We start from the raw sequence: 15,215 nt of genomic DNA on the forward strand, positions 1-15,215 counted from the left end.
TCCCTGACTGGTGCTGCCACAGACCTATGGCATCAGCTTCCTTCCCAGCCCAAACTCCTTTTCTTATCTCTCCAGCTGCCTTTTTGGCTGCCACTACAGGCTCCCACCACTGCTGGCCTTTGTCCTTTGACAGAGCTATTGATGAGTGGAAAAGTGATAATCTAAGGTCTAGAGAAGCAGTGTGGCTCAATGGCAAGAGACCGGGCTTGGGAGTCAAGAGGACATGGGTTCTAATCCCAGCTCCGCCACTTGTCAGCCGTGTGACTTTGGGCAATTCATTTCACTTCTCTGTGCCTCAGTGACCTCATCTGTAAAATGGGGATTAAGACTGCGAGCCTCACGTGGGACAACCTGATCACCTTGTATCGCCTCCAGCGCTTAGAACAGTGCTTCACACATAGTAAAGTGATTAACAAATACCATCATTATTAGTGAAAATTTAAGGTTTTATTAAAAGATAATGGTTCTACCAACTCTGTTAAATTGTGCTGTCCCAAGTGTTTAGTGTACAGTGTTCTGCACCCAGTAAGCCCTCAACAAATATCTTGGGTTGATAATGGGAGTTTGCAACCTAATCCTGAGAAAGCCTTTTCCTACATGAGCTAAAACGTACCACACATATATAGAATGTAAAAATGCCACCTCCTGGACTTTTATGAAATTACTATTATAAAAATATTTTAATTTGCTTTACTTTAACTCAAATTCCTTTCTCCTTAAGTTTGCATAACATCTATCTTACCATATTTTGGTGCGCATTTAAAGTATTGGACTTTTCCAACACTTCCATTATTCTTTCCTTCTGGTTCATCCAACTCAATGCCAGCCCACTGTCCACTGGCAAATTCAGTTGTGCCACAAAATCTTAATGTTCCCATCTAAATGAAAGAAATTAAAATCAACATAACTTTCAGAAGTCATTCAAAATTACATTATACATTCATTTTCCTAAATATTCTTTTAAAAAGCTAATTCTACTTTCAGATGCTTAACTGAAATCATGGAAAAGTTCCTAAACTAAATTAATCCATTTAACAAAAATCAAAATCCCTATTCATTTTGGCAGATTAAGGGCCACATTAAACTTGAGTCTCCCATATTCAGGACTCTGGGTACTATACTAAAATAGTACTAAAAACATATTCTAATCTACCAACATTCAAGGATACCTTGATAAGCAAAGCTATAAATGGCACACTGCCGTACTACATAAATAATCACTAAATAAGCTAAGGTTTGTACATTACTACAACTCTTTTAAAATGCACAATATAAGCACTAAGACTGCATACTATATTCATACAGTTATAAAAACTTGCCTCTATTTGGATTTGTGGAGGACAGATTTTTCTGCTAAATCAAGTAAAAGTTTGGCTGGGCCCATATACATTTTGGATTTGGTTAATGAAGTATGTCTGCACTGTGGCTGCCTCTCTAAAGAACAAGAAAGCACTGCTCCATATTGAAGCCACAGGTGAGATACATTTTGATTGCCTTTTGTACTGGGTATACCAGCATTCCTTAGGGGGAAAAATGGTAGCATCAGAGTGATGTACTGAGCCCGGGCTTGGGAGTCAGAGGTCATGGGTTCTAATCCCAGCTCTGCCGCTTGCCAGCTGTATGACTTTGGGCAAGTCACTTCACTTCTCTGTGTCTCAGTGACCTCATATGTAAAATGGGTATTAAAACTGTGAGCCCCATATGGGACATCCTGATCAGCTTGTATCCACCCCAGCGCTTAGAACAGTGCTTTGCACAAGGTAAGCGCTTAACAAATACCACCGTTATTATTATTACTGCTACTTTTCTTGTTGTTAAATTATTTTTAATGACTTTCTCTGTTCTTTTCTTTCCTAGGGTGTTGGCCTTCCCTTCTTCCTTTTTAACCATAAGCCCTCTTTGAGGATCAGTAACACCTTTCTCTGGTGTTTGACGCAGCGTTTAGCCCAAAGTGTTTAACAAACACAAATAATAGTAGACAAGTGGGGCAAAGTTCCTCTTCATAAAATGGTCCCCTATTTGTTCAGGAGTTCCCATCTCCCTATTTCTCTGTCCTGTCCACTGCTGATTCCAGCTGTGGTTCACATTTTTCAACAGTTAATATTTTTTCACTTCTATGGGATTTGAGAAAAATACTTCATAAAGTGCTGAACACTATACTGAAGGCATTCTGGTCCATGGAAATCATTTTAATGGTTTTGACTTACTGTACCTTCTGCCCTGCAATGATGACCCGATCACCCAACTTCAAGCCAAGGGACGTAAGCATAGCTTTGCCAGTGATGTGATCATAGCTCGGCAGCATAGCTTTTGAGATGTCACATGACAGAGGCACAGCATCCAACAGCATCTGCTTGATTTCTTTAGCACTTGCTGCTGCATCTGCCATCTCTAAAGGCATATCAATTGGGTCTGGAACAACGTCAGCTGGGATCTGCCCTTTGTCATTCTGTAGGCATAAGAAGAGAGGAAAAGGTTACAAACCCTAATGTTGATAGGAGACCAAGCATCAACTCGAGGGTAGAAAGGCAAAAAACGGCTTCCCCAGAAAGGTATTCCACAAACTCCTAGAAGTGGATTTGAATATTTTCTCCTGCAAAGTCATCTTCCCTAGCATGCTCCCTAAATTGCAAAATCAACTTACAGTAGGCTGAGGCCTCCAATTTTCAGCCTTCTCTAATTTAATGGCACCCCCGTATTTCCCTAGATTCCTTGGGAATCACATTTTCTTTTATTCTCCAGTATTAGTACAATTCTAGTAGGCCACATACATGAAGGGATGAAAGAAAACTTTAAACTCCATTGACAATGATCACTTTCATTTACAAGAAACTGAAGTAAGTTCAATTGCTAATCTGATCAGTTCTCCATCACACCCATCAAACAGATCCCCAAAAAAGAACAAAAGAAGCTGGGAGAAGTGTGTGGATGCGAGCTGGGTCTCTGGGGTCTATAATAGGGTCTATAGCGGTCCGATCGCCAAGGTGGCTTATCTCCTCCTGCCTCTCATTAGAGAAGTGAAAGAAATCCCACCCTTCTGCAGGAGTGAGAAGGCAAAATCGGGGACTCTCTTGATCCAGAAACTCCATCCTACTCTCATCAATGGTATCTGCATAAGAGATTTGGGAGTTTTATCCAACTTGATCCCATGTCTACTCCCCTTCGAGTTAAATTTACCGCAAATTCTCAAGTAGGGCCTCTACCATTACCTCTATTGCTTCTGTGCTGTTGCCTGCTCTTCCCCCAACCTCCCTCCACTGTGGGTCGGCCCTCTCCTTCCTCTTCCTTTTTCTCTCTTTCCCTACAATCCCTCCCATCCTGGAAGCTGGGAAACAGGAGTGGTACCTAGGAGAGAAGCAGCATGGCTCAGTGGAAAAGAGCACAGGCTTTGGAGTCAGAGGTCAGGGGTTCAAACCCCGGCTCTGCCACTTGTCAGCTGTGTGACTTTGGGCGAGTCACTTCACTTCTCGGTGCCTCAGTTACCTCATCTGTAAAATGGGGATTAAGACTGTGAGCCCCACGTGGGACAACCTGATTCCCCTGTGTCTACCCCAGCGCTTAGAACAGTGCTCGGCACATAGTAAGCGCTTAACAAATACCAACATTATTATTATTATTATTACCCAGAAACTGGGACAGCAGAGAGAGGGCCACTGCTTCTCAACACTTGTATAAAACAGTGTGGCTTCGTGGCTAGCGCACGGACCTGGGAGTCGGAAGGTCCTGGGTCTTAATCTTGGGTCTGCCACATGTCTGCTGTGTGTGTGTGACCTTGGGCAAGTCACTTCACTTCTCTGGGCCTCAGTTACCTCATTTGCAAAATGGGGATTAAGAGTGTGAGACCCAATGTGGGACAGGGACTCCTGTCCAACCTGATTAACTGTGTTCAACCTGATTAACTTGTATCTACCCTAATGCTTAGAAAAGGACTCCGTACACAGTGAGCATCTAACAAGTATCATTATTATTATTATTATTACAAAGTTGGGGGTGGTGAGAATGAAGGAGAATACGTGGACCCATGACTTATTACACAGGAAAAATTAGCAGGATTTGATAACACTGGATGTAAGGGCTGAACAAGATAATCTAAAATGTCAGCAAGACTGCAAGTAGGAAGGACAGATAGTGAGGATGAGATGATAGGAAAGTCAGGAAGAGGAGAGGCTTAAACTAGAGGGCCTTCTTTACATAATTTATCATCACTTTTGTACTAACAAGCAAGAGTCTCCCAGGGCCTAAGCTGGTCACTGAGAAACAGATAAAGCAAGCATCCTTAAAAGCTTTACTAATTTCTTCGGGAAACTGGTTAGATGTTCAAAACCCTTTTGACATTTCTACATATTTGTTTCCTCATACATTGAACAGAGTAATTCACTGATTCATAAGAAAGCAATAAAAAACTAAATAGCATTCTCAGGGAAAATTGTTACAGCTTAGTATAGTTTCCAAAGGTTTTCAATTTGCACAGAGGGAATATTTTAAGCACTGGAAAGAACTAGAACAACAGTTAGCATTTATTTAAAAGCTTGAGAGGCCAGGTGCATAAACTAGTCCCCCTAGACAAGAGACACTTATGGGGGCAATGCATTGATATTTCTAACTTTTCTAGTCTATTCAACACAAATGTGGAAATAAACTCTTGTACAATATATTCAGTTGGGGCAAATTTCAATTTATAATGGACAAGTAGATAATTTAATCTGATTTCTTATATTTTAGACCAGAATACCACTTAAGGAAAACAAGGACTGGCAATTATGTACAACTACAGTCAGTTCTGTCTTAACATGTGTTTCAGCATGGGTTTTGGCTAGAACTTGATTCAGGAATTAGAGACTATTTTTCCAAGAAAGTGAGCCTGTTTTGGCTTGCCATGCTGGGGAAGCAGCATGGCCTAATGGGAAGGACACTGGTTTGGGAGTCAGAGGACCTGGGATCTAATCCCAGCTCTGCCACTTAACAACTGTGTGACCTAGGGAAAGTTATTTGACTTCTCCGTGCCTTTTACCTCATCTGTTTTATGAGGATTAAATCCACCTCCCTCCAATTTAGACTCTGCACCCCATGTGGGACAAGGACTGTGTCCAATCTAATTATCTTGCATCTACCCCAGAGCTTAGTACAGTGCCTGGCACATAGTAAGCACTTACTAAGTACCATACAAAAATGGCTTGTGTTCATACACAAGGCATCACAACAGATCAGTACCATAGAGTGAGTTTAATTGAGGGGCTTTGCAAGAACACAACCCATGTATTTTATGAGAACAAGACATATTTGCAATTTAGTGAATTCGTGAAGTGGAGCAGTAATTGCTAAGAGCTACTCTAGCTACCTGGTAGAATTCTGAGAAATCGCTGGACATTCCTACTCTACTAGGACTACTTAATCTTTCAGGTTAAAATAGAAACTATTAGTCTTTAACTTTAGGATATCATAAAAACAGATCAGATTTGTACACAGGCTAGAGGGTTTTGCAATACTTAGCAATACTTATCTAACTGCCCAAAGCTACTCTTTTGCTTTTCAGTTATTTTGATTTCTGCATTTGTCAAGCATTCATTAACAGATTTTTTTCCTGACTATATGCTCCTCCTTCATGATATGCACGTACCAAAGATTTTTTTTTAAATAGCATTTGTTAAGCATTACTATGTGCCAGGGACAGTAGATACAAGCTGATCATGTTGGTCTCAGTCCCTGTTCCACATGGGGCTCACAATCTTAATCCCCATTTGATAGATGAGGGAATTGAGGCACAGGGAAATAACTTGCCCAAGATCACACAGCAGACAAGTGGCAGAGCTGGGATTAGAATCCAAGTCCTTCCGACTCCCAAGTCACTGCCCTCACCATTACACTATGCTGCTTCTATTTGCCAGGTTCATACCCAGCCCAGCAATAATCTGATCTGCCCATGGCCTGCTTGCTCTGAGGCAGTTCGTTGTAACCCCATGCCAGCCACAGATATAGTTAATTTTCCCATTGCCCCTGATGAAATAGGCATTATTAATTCCAAAATATGGATACTGAAAAGAATGAATCATTCTCTTATACTAAGCAGAATTCTCTTCATTATCCCAATCCAAATCAAAACACCAGCTGCTTAAATGCCCACTTATGTGGACTTTTTTCATAGTATTTTTTAAGCACTATGTGCCAGGCAGTCTACTAAGCAGTGGGGTAGATACAAGCTAATCAGATTGGACACAGTACATGTCCCACATGGGACTAACAGTCATAATCCCCGTTTTATAGAGGAAGTAACAGGCCCAGAGAAGTGAAGTGATTTGTCCAAGCTCACACAGCAGAAAAGTGGCTGAGCTGGGATTAGAACCCAGGGCCTTCTGAATCTCAGGCTGACTCTACTCTTCTCTGACTCTACCCACTTAGCCATGCTGCTTTACCTGGTCCCTCTCCCTTCTGCATCATCTAAGCACCTGGATATCCTCAATAAATACAACAGAAATAAGACTGAACTTTCACTTTGTTTTCCTTTTATATTTAACATCTTACCCTAAAGGCAGGATTTGCTTCATGTTCCAGCAAACACTTTACAGCCCCTGAACACAGGTTAAATGCAGCAATGTGCAAAGCTGTTCCAAAATCAAAGTCACTGCAAGTGGCATCCACATCTAAATTTAAACATCATAAATACATTAATCACATTTTCCCTTAGACATTGCACTTTTAAAAATGTGATACAATCACATGGAACTCTTTAATTCAAAGTACAGTAAACATGCCCGGCAAAATTTGCTACTAGCTTTTTCATCATTGGGAGTTAGGGAGATAGACCAACACAAATGACTCATTTTTTAAAAAAAGATACTTGGACAAATATTTAGGAACAATACACACTTAAAACTGATAAAATTATTATTTAACCATACCGTACTAGTAGTACACACTCCTACTTTTAGAGTACATCAAAATTTAAATTTAAAATGAACTAAAATCTTAACAGTAACCTCCTTAATACTGCTCAGAGAAAGCTAAATAAGCAACAGTTTAGACTGGGCCAATTTTCTCCACCTATAGTGTCCTGGATGCCTTTGCTCAATTTTATTTAATACAGTTCAGGTCAGTATTACACTATAATGACAATTCTGCTTGCTACCTGCTGTGGATGACTGCCTGGCTGTCTACTTGTTCACCATGCTTTCAATGTGCAGGACACTGTACTAAGCCCTGGGAAAAATACATGGCTATTGGCTCTGACAGGACCCTGGCCTATAGCTGGCTCATAAACTACAGAAGCAGGAGGAAGAACAACAGACAGAGCAGCAGTCTTTCACTGCTGGATGGAAAAAGTCCTCAAGATCCTCACTACCTACCCAGGTTCCTACATTTTGTGCTCATGGACGGGAAGTCTGGCTCTCCTGCACCGCCTGATTTTCTGCTGCTGGTGCAGTACTGTATTCTGGAGAACTGGTTGCCATCAAAAAGGATTTATGAACAATGGGAACATACTCATGGTGGAAACCAAACTTTGTTGAAAGCCACCTCCTTCTATGAGGTGGCATGACCTAATGGAAAGAGCACGGGCCTGGGGCCAGTGGATCTGGGTTCTAATCCAGATCTGCCACTTTCATGCTGTGTGATGTTGGGCAAATCATTTCACTGTCCTTCAGTTCCCTCATCTGCAAAATGGGGATTCAATTCCTGTCCCCCTCTTACTTAGAATGTGAGCTCCAGGTGGGACTTGATTACCTTCTATCTACCCCAGTGCTCAGCAGTCCTTGACAAAGAGTAAACGCTTAACAAGTATCACAATTATTATTATAGGTTGCCAATACTATTTTTAGACATCAGAGGCCATATAAGTTGCTATTTCAGAAGTGGGTGTTTACCATGTTCTATCACAACCGCTCTATACAAAACTGAGTCTCATAAAACTTTACTTTTACCTAGATACAAAGTGGTAAAAATGAAAACATTCAACAACTCTCCCCCAATCTATGTAGTAACACCCAGCAAAATCTGGAGGTTAAAATTATGTTTGAGGCCCAAAATAGGTCTCTAATTTGCCTCAAAAAAAAAAACAAACCACACAGCTAACCTGATACAACTTCACACCAATGGCATAGAAACCAAAGGGGAAACACAAATGTTATTTTATAAAAAAAATGCACAAGAGACACCTATAATCACATAGGATATAGGAGTACCAACAAGAGAAACATAGATGCTATACTTATAGAAACATGAGTAAAGACCAGGGGATAGGAGGTGATATCAGAATAATCATTCAAATGAAGATAATCTTGGAGCCTCCATGTAAGAAGAGGCTTTTGGTAGTTTTGAAGATCTAACAGAGAAAGGGAGGTGCATTCCAGGCAGAAGAAATGACATGAGCAATGGCTCAGAGTGGAGAGGGACTATAATTTTCAGGACCATAAAATGAAGGCCAGATATATATCATCTAAGGGCTCCATTTTTCAGTCCCTCTTCGCAAAATTCTAATTCAAACTTCAGAGTATGGTATTCCTGATGAGCAGATGAAATTCCACCTTACTCACCTCAATCAATGGAACTAGAGTCATAAGGAAATGCTGATACAGATGAACTGGGAAAGCTTCCAGGGAAAGGCCACAAAACAATTGGAATCATAAATTAGGAAGAAATTATGAAAGAGTGTAGCAAGAAAGGAAAATAAAAACACTCAACATGGTTTGAGTGGCTTTATGGCTATGTGGGTAGCATTAATGAGAGCGTTGGAAATCCCACCCCTCATTTGAAAAAAAGAATGCCTTACCAAGCCAGGATAAGCATCATCTTGCTAAACCCTGTCAATTTTTCCACTTGACAGAACTAACAACCTTAACTGATACAATCCTACCCAGATTTGGTACCGCTTTAATTCTTACACAACTTTCTTCAAAAGTCAGTTCGGGGACAGTGTCCAAGGAGTTCAAGTTTGCCACTCCCTGTAGACTGTAAGCTCCTTATGGGCAGGGAACATATCTACCAACTCTGTTTTACTGTACCAAATGCTTAGTACAGTGCTCTGTGCACAATTAAGCACTCAGTAAATATCACTGACTGAATGAACCTCCTTACCTTTTGGTTTGGAAGTTTTCAAAATGATCCTTATAAGTTCAGGGACATCAAAGTAGGCAGCATAATGCAAAGCATTCATATTTGTCCAACGGCTTCGCAAACTGACATCTGCCCCCAGATCAATAAGATGAGAGGCAAATTTTACAGCTGTCTCAACATCACCTGTAAAAGATGTTCTTCAAATTACTTTCCTCAAGAAAAAATGCAATCTTGAAGTGAGAGCCTATTTTTTTTTTTAACTCCCACATTTAATTGCCTTATTTGACTCAGTATATTACTTTTGCCTATCCTTGACAAAGAACCTAAATTTTACAGGTGGATCACTGAATTTTGCAGTACTAAATTTCATGGATTTGAAAATGCATGCTAGAAAATCGGTTCTGGATGAAAAGACAAAAACAATGAAAGAAATGGCTTTTTTGTGGAAAAGACAAATATGCTTCCTCCTTTTTATTTGGAGTTTAATCATCCACCAATTATAATCTCCATGGATTCATTAGTCCAGTCTATTAATACTCATTAATACATAGGCCTACATTCTTTCTACTAATAAAATTTAAGAATCTTAAATATCTCATTAATTCCCCCATGATGAGATCAGCAATGTTTTAAGTTAAGCGTCTTCTAAAACTTTTCTTTCTGCATTGCTTATGAGTCGTTTGAAAACATAAAACAGTAACTTAAAAAGTTAATTCCATGACAAGTAATTGAAAACACAGTAATACTTACTCTAGCTCTTTAAAATGCATTACTTATTTTTCTGTGGCTGCAAATCTTAGAAATCCACGTGACTTATGACACAATATAGTTCTTATGATGCCACTAAAAAGGAAGGCTGCTTCTTTGGAACAACAGATAAATTAAAAAACCCACTAGGCTACTTTAGCAACCTTGGAAATGATGGAAGTAAAGGACTCCTAAGCAATTATCCATTTCTTCCTGAAGCCCCTTATTTTCAGACAGCTGAGCTGAGTCTGTTTCAAATATTACAAAATGCCTCCAAAACACCTTGCTCTGCAAGGAATGAAGCTACTAGAGCAATGTATTTTTCCTCAATTAGGCATGGTTTTAATAATGGTAGTGCTTATCTTCCCATTGGCTTCTGAGAATCAAGTCATCTAAATTCTTATCCTAAACAACTCTAAAAACCCCAGGAAAATTCAATGGTCTGGATACCATGTACCTGGCTATGGAAATAATTCTCACAAAACATAAATTCGAGTATTTTTAAATGATCCCTGTTGAGTGGCCAAGCAACTAACTGGCAGAAGCAACCTCTACATACCAATGCCTTGAGCCCCAGACTTGCAGGTGTAATGTAGAAGAGTCATGTCCGTCAATCCATCTCTGTCATTCACATTGCATCCCCTTTTAATAATCTGTAACAAAGCAGAAGGTTTAACTCTGAGATGACTGAAGTACTGTTGCCAATTTAATCCTGAAAACAAAAAAAAATGCTGAAGTATACAAACACAGAATATTTATCTTTGTGATTTAGCAAATTTAAGAAGTGTCATAATATGCCCATTTTCATTCACTTCAGGCTGACTGCACCCAACATTTAAAGTTAAGCACGTATTACAGTACATGTAAACAGTACCATAACCTAGTCAGTCAGCCCTCCCTGTGACACATACCACTATGGCAGATTTATTTTTAAAAACCTGTAAAAGTTGGCTACGTCTGTGCGCTCATATAAACGAAGTCAAGGCTATTTCGGTAGTGCAAGTTTTCACATTAAATATATTTTTAGGATCCCTGACGTTTGTGAAAATAAGCTTTTTGTTGCCTAAATGTGTTCCTTGATGCCCATCCTATAACTTGATGCAAAAGAAAGTATGTCATTTATCTGGAAAGACCAACTTGTTCTATACCAGTTTTGCAGTTCACCGATTTACTTTTCAATCCCCAAATTCAAAGAATTTGCAAGCTTGTCACTAGTCTGAATCTCTAGCACCTTTCTCATGTAACTTGGGGAGTCTCCCCAACTTGTCAGCTTTCCACATACTCCGTCTCACAAGTTCGCAACCTTGACCTCACCTCTTTCATTCAGCCCGCACGCTCAGTTGGTCACTAAATCCTGTCAATTCTTCCTCCACAACATTTCTAGATCCACCCTATCCTCTTCATCCAAACTACGACCAGGCTGGTCCAAGACTTTGCCATATCCTACCTCGACTATTTCATCAGCCTCTTCACTGCCCTCCCTGCCACCAGCCTCTCCCCTCAAGTCCATACATCACTCTCCCGTTGAAATTAAACTGCACTATTTCCTAAGCAAAACAAACTGTTAATTCGGAAATTCAAAAACTGTCTGAGATCTCAAGAGGACACAACTCGTTCCTTACCTCATTCCCAATAATGTCGATATTTTGCTGGACTTGGGGGACCCACTGTCTTAAAATGGCAAATAATTCAGGCACTGATGTTTTGGGGTTAAAAAGTATTTCCTGGCATGATGCATCATTAGGATCAAAGAAGGAAAATTCTACAAGAGAGGGAGAGAGAGACACATGGATTGAATATACAAGAAACTTTAAAAACATATGTTCCAATTGTTTCTATTATTACAACAAAGTGATACACTTTTCACATGAGGATCCATTCATTGTCAGGGATTATCGCAATGAGAAAACAACTACCAAGACTAGGGGAATGCTAGATGTCTAACCGAAGCCACCCTGGTTTCCCAAAACATGCTTAAAATGAATCTTACCAACTGCAATTCCTAACAGAAATATTATCTGTAACGTTAAAAAAAGAACTGATCGGGTTCACCTGACCTAAAATGAAGTTTTAGTACCTTTGGATAGACTCTAAACCCATCAGAGCCCAAATCAAAGTGCACCTTACACAAAAACGGATTTATCACTCATTGGTGTATAGAAAGATGAAACCACAGGTTAACCTACCACAGTCTGAAGGCATTGGTGCTGCCGAAACGGAAAAAGTAACGGAGGTATTAGAACCTTGGAGTAAAAACTGGTATCTGCCAATCAAAGAGTCTCCTTCTGAGGAAGGGTCTGGAAGGTCCTCTATGGTCATCTTCTAGAAAGCCGCCTTCAAAAAAAGAAAAGAAAAGAAAGGAAAAAGTGTAGATGCCACGGCTATCAATTCATTTAATCGTATTTATTGAGCGCTTACTGCGTGCAGAGCACTGTAAGAAGCGCTTGGGAAAGTACAATACAACAACAAACGCATTCAGATTCCCTGCCCACAACAAGTTTACTGTCCTTTGAAATTACACCATACACTTCTTGAAGATTGTATGAAGGTAGGAAATTTCACCCTCCAACATTTTTTTTATGGTATTTGTTAAGCACTTACTATGTGCCAGACACTGCACTAAATGCTGGGCCAGATACATGACCCATGCATGACCCACATGGGCCTCATAGTCTTAATTCCCACTTTACAGATGAGGTAAGACGCATAGAGAAGTTATGTGACTTGACCCAGGTCACAAAGCAGACAAGCGGCAGAGCCGGGATTAGAACCCAGGTCCTTCTGCTTCCCAGGACCATGCTATATCTGCTAAGCCACACTGCTTTTAATTACTAATCAGTTTACTTATTTTCTCTCAATTTCAGGAGCCTCTTTTTCAGTATGAAGCAAAGTTTTCTCCCTTGCAGATTGCTCTTAAAGAAAGATGTTAAGCTTCCTGATGTCAGTGTCACCACTATTTCTCTGGTAAAAGGATTAGGACTGTCAAAAATGTAAAGAGATTTCTCAATGCTTAATCATTGAAACTTAAAAATGCTGCCGTAATCAAAATGGGTGGGGTTTTCTTTCATCATAGTGAGAAATAATGGTTTATCCCTGAGACTAGATTAACCTATAATAATGGTGAATAATGTCAGGGTGTGACACCTGTCATGAAATAAATATAAGGAATTTCATTTTTTATTATCCTTCTCACTTTGGACTGTTTCTGCTACAACTTTAACTTTGCTTTTCCTCCACACTGAAAGTATCCTGGTAAAATGAGCAATTAGAAATTTTGCAAATAAATTCCAAAACAAAACCCCAACCCACCAAAATGTCATGAACTGGGAAATTCAGAAAGCCATGAAAATAATGAAGCAGGAAGAACATTCCTAACTAGTGAATTTTATGTAGACATAAGTCTAAATCAATCTACAAGATAACAAATACTGATTTAAGAAAATGTTCTCTATGAAATTAAATACACTGCAGCTTGACCTTTCTTTATGAAGAACACTGTCAGTCAATGTTACCGTGTTCGGAGCAGTAAGCGTTTCCAAGAGTACAGTAAGAGTATGTGTGCTTTTTTATAAAGGAGGAGTCCCTAGTTGACCTGAGTCTTAATCCTAACACTTTCATTATAAAGCCATGCTTGTCCAAACTAGAACAGCAGGAAAAAACAACAAAAAACCAAAAACTCATGATCAAAAGACATAGAATCCTTCCCAAACTCTGCTTCTCTTGCAGGTAATCTGAGGCACCTGTTACTGTTCAAGTTTCAATCAACACAGTATGAATATGGAACCCAAAGATGGTCATCATCAACGGTATTTACAGACCTAGATGTGCAAAGCACTGTACTACACACTCACTACAGTGCCCAAATACTTAAAACCACACACTGCACATTGTGAGACTGTGAGCCCCATGAGGGACAGGGACTGTGTCCAATCTGATTTGTTTTTATCCACCCCGGTGTTTAATACAGTGCCTGACACACAATAAGCATTTAACATAGCACAATTACTATTATTATTATTAAGCACTTGCTAAATAGCACCGATTGATTGGGAGAGTACAACAAAACTGCTAGATATTTTCCCTGTGTGGGGAAAAACATCAGAAACACATTTCAGGGAACTACAAATAAAACAAGAATGGATTATTCAAAAAAAAAAAACAAAAAACCATCAAGCACCTTACTCACAAACCTTTGAGAAGACTGAAATCCACCATTCTCTCAGTGGGCCTCATATGTACGTACACTCTTTCCCTCCTACAGCTCACCTAAACATTTAGATACTCATTCACACCTGCCTCCCCTTGTCTTTACTTCCGTGCATGTCTTTAGACACTCTTCCTTTCCCCCACCTGTAACTAATTTTTGTGTCTGCCTAAAAAAAGCAGATGAGAGGCGGCCCAATTATGATTTCTTGGGGTGGAACATTTTTTATGGTATTTGTTATGTGATAAGTGACAAGCACTATACTAAGCACTGGGGTAGATACAAGGTAATCAGGTTGGACACAGTCCACGGTACCATTTAAACAATAAATTCTCACCCACACCTGCCTCCCCATGTCTTTACTTCTGTGCACATCTGTAAACGCTCTTCCACCCCACCTGTAATTAATTATAGAGTCTGCTTAACCCGCTGGATCCTAAACTCCAAGGGGGCAGGATACACTAACCCTACAGTACTCTTTCTTTTCTTTCAATCGTATTTATTGAGCGCTGTGTGCAGAGCACTATACTAAGCGCTAATCTCCCATATGCTTAGCACAGCGCTCTGCACTGTGTGCTCAGTTAATACCCCCGATCTGATAAATATATGAAAATATAGATGTGTGTTTTAATCTGATCTGGTGTCTGTGCATGCATGTGGGCATACATAAATGTGTTTTAATCTGATAATAATAATAATGTTGGTATTTGTTAAGCGCTTACTATGGGCCGAGCCCTGTTCTAAGCGCTGGGGTAGACAGAGGGGAATCAGGTTGTCCCACGTGGGGCTCACAGTCTTAATCCCCATTTTACAGATGAGGTCACTGAGGCACCGAGAAGTTAAGTGACTTGCCCACAGTCACACAGCTGACAAGTGGCCGAGCCGGAATTCGAACCCATGACCTCTGACTCCAAAGCCCGTGCTCTTTCCACTGAGCCACACTGCTATAGGTGGTGCGTGGGCCTGCAAAAACGTGCGAATGCTCCAACTGGTATAGGGGTGCGTGGGCCTGCAAAAACGTGCGGGTGCTCCAAGTGGTATAGGGGTGCGTGGGCCTGCAAAAACGTGCGGGTGCTCCAAGTGCTATGGGGTGCGTGGGCCTGCAAAAACGTGCGGGTGCTCCAAGTGCTATGGGGTGCGTGTGCCTGCAAAAACGTGCGGGTGCTCCAAGTGCTATAGGGGTGCATGTGCCTGCAAAGCCGTGCGAATGCTCCAACTG

The 15,215-nt window shown here is 40.4% G+C and overlaps 1 protein-coding gene across 6 annotated transcripts in view; it reads right to left on the reverse strand.

The window, feature by feature from the left end:
• Positions 1–15,215, reverse strand: part of CLIP4 (CAP-Gly domain containing linker protein family member 4) — a 54,025-nt gene that overhangs the window by 21,899 nt on the left and 16,911 nt on the right. For all 6 annotated transcript variants that reach the window (XM_007667068.4, XM_007667067.4, XM_007667069.4 and 3 more), the window contains 7 exons: positions 11,979–12,126; positions 11,415–11,554; positions 10,352–10,445; positions 9,067–9,228; positions 6,520–6,638; positions 2,213–2,449; positions 743–878 (listed from right to left, as the gene is read on the reverse strand). In XM_007667068.4, coding sequence (XP_007665258.1) covers positions 743–878; positions 2,213–2,449; positions 6,520–6,638; positions 9,067–9,228; positions 10,352–10,445; positions 11,415–11,554; positions 11,979–12,111 — 1,021 coding nt within the window. In that variant the 5' untranslated portion in view covers positions 12,112–12,126. The remainder of the gene's footprint in view (positions 1–742; positions 879–2,212; positions 2,450–6,519; positions 6,639–9,066; positions 9,229–10,351; positions 10,446–11,414; positions 11,555–11,978; positions 12,127–15,215) is intronic.

The sequence above is a fragment of the Ornithorhynchus anatinus genome, chromosome 9 (assembly GCF_004115215.2).
Source record: "Ornithorhynchus anatinus isolate Pmale09 chromosome 9, mOrnAna1.pri.v4, whole genome shotgun sequence".
In the NCBI taxonomy this organism is placed as follows: Eukaryota; Metazoa; Chordata; class Mammalia; order Monotremata; family Ornithorhynchidae; genus Ornithorhynchus; species Ornithorhynchus anatinus.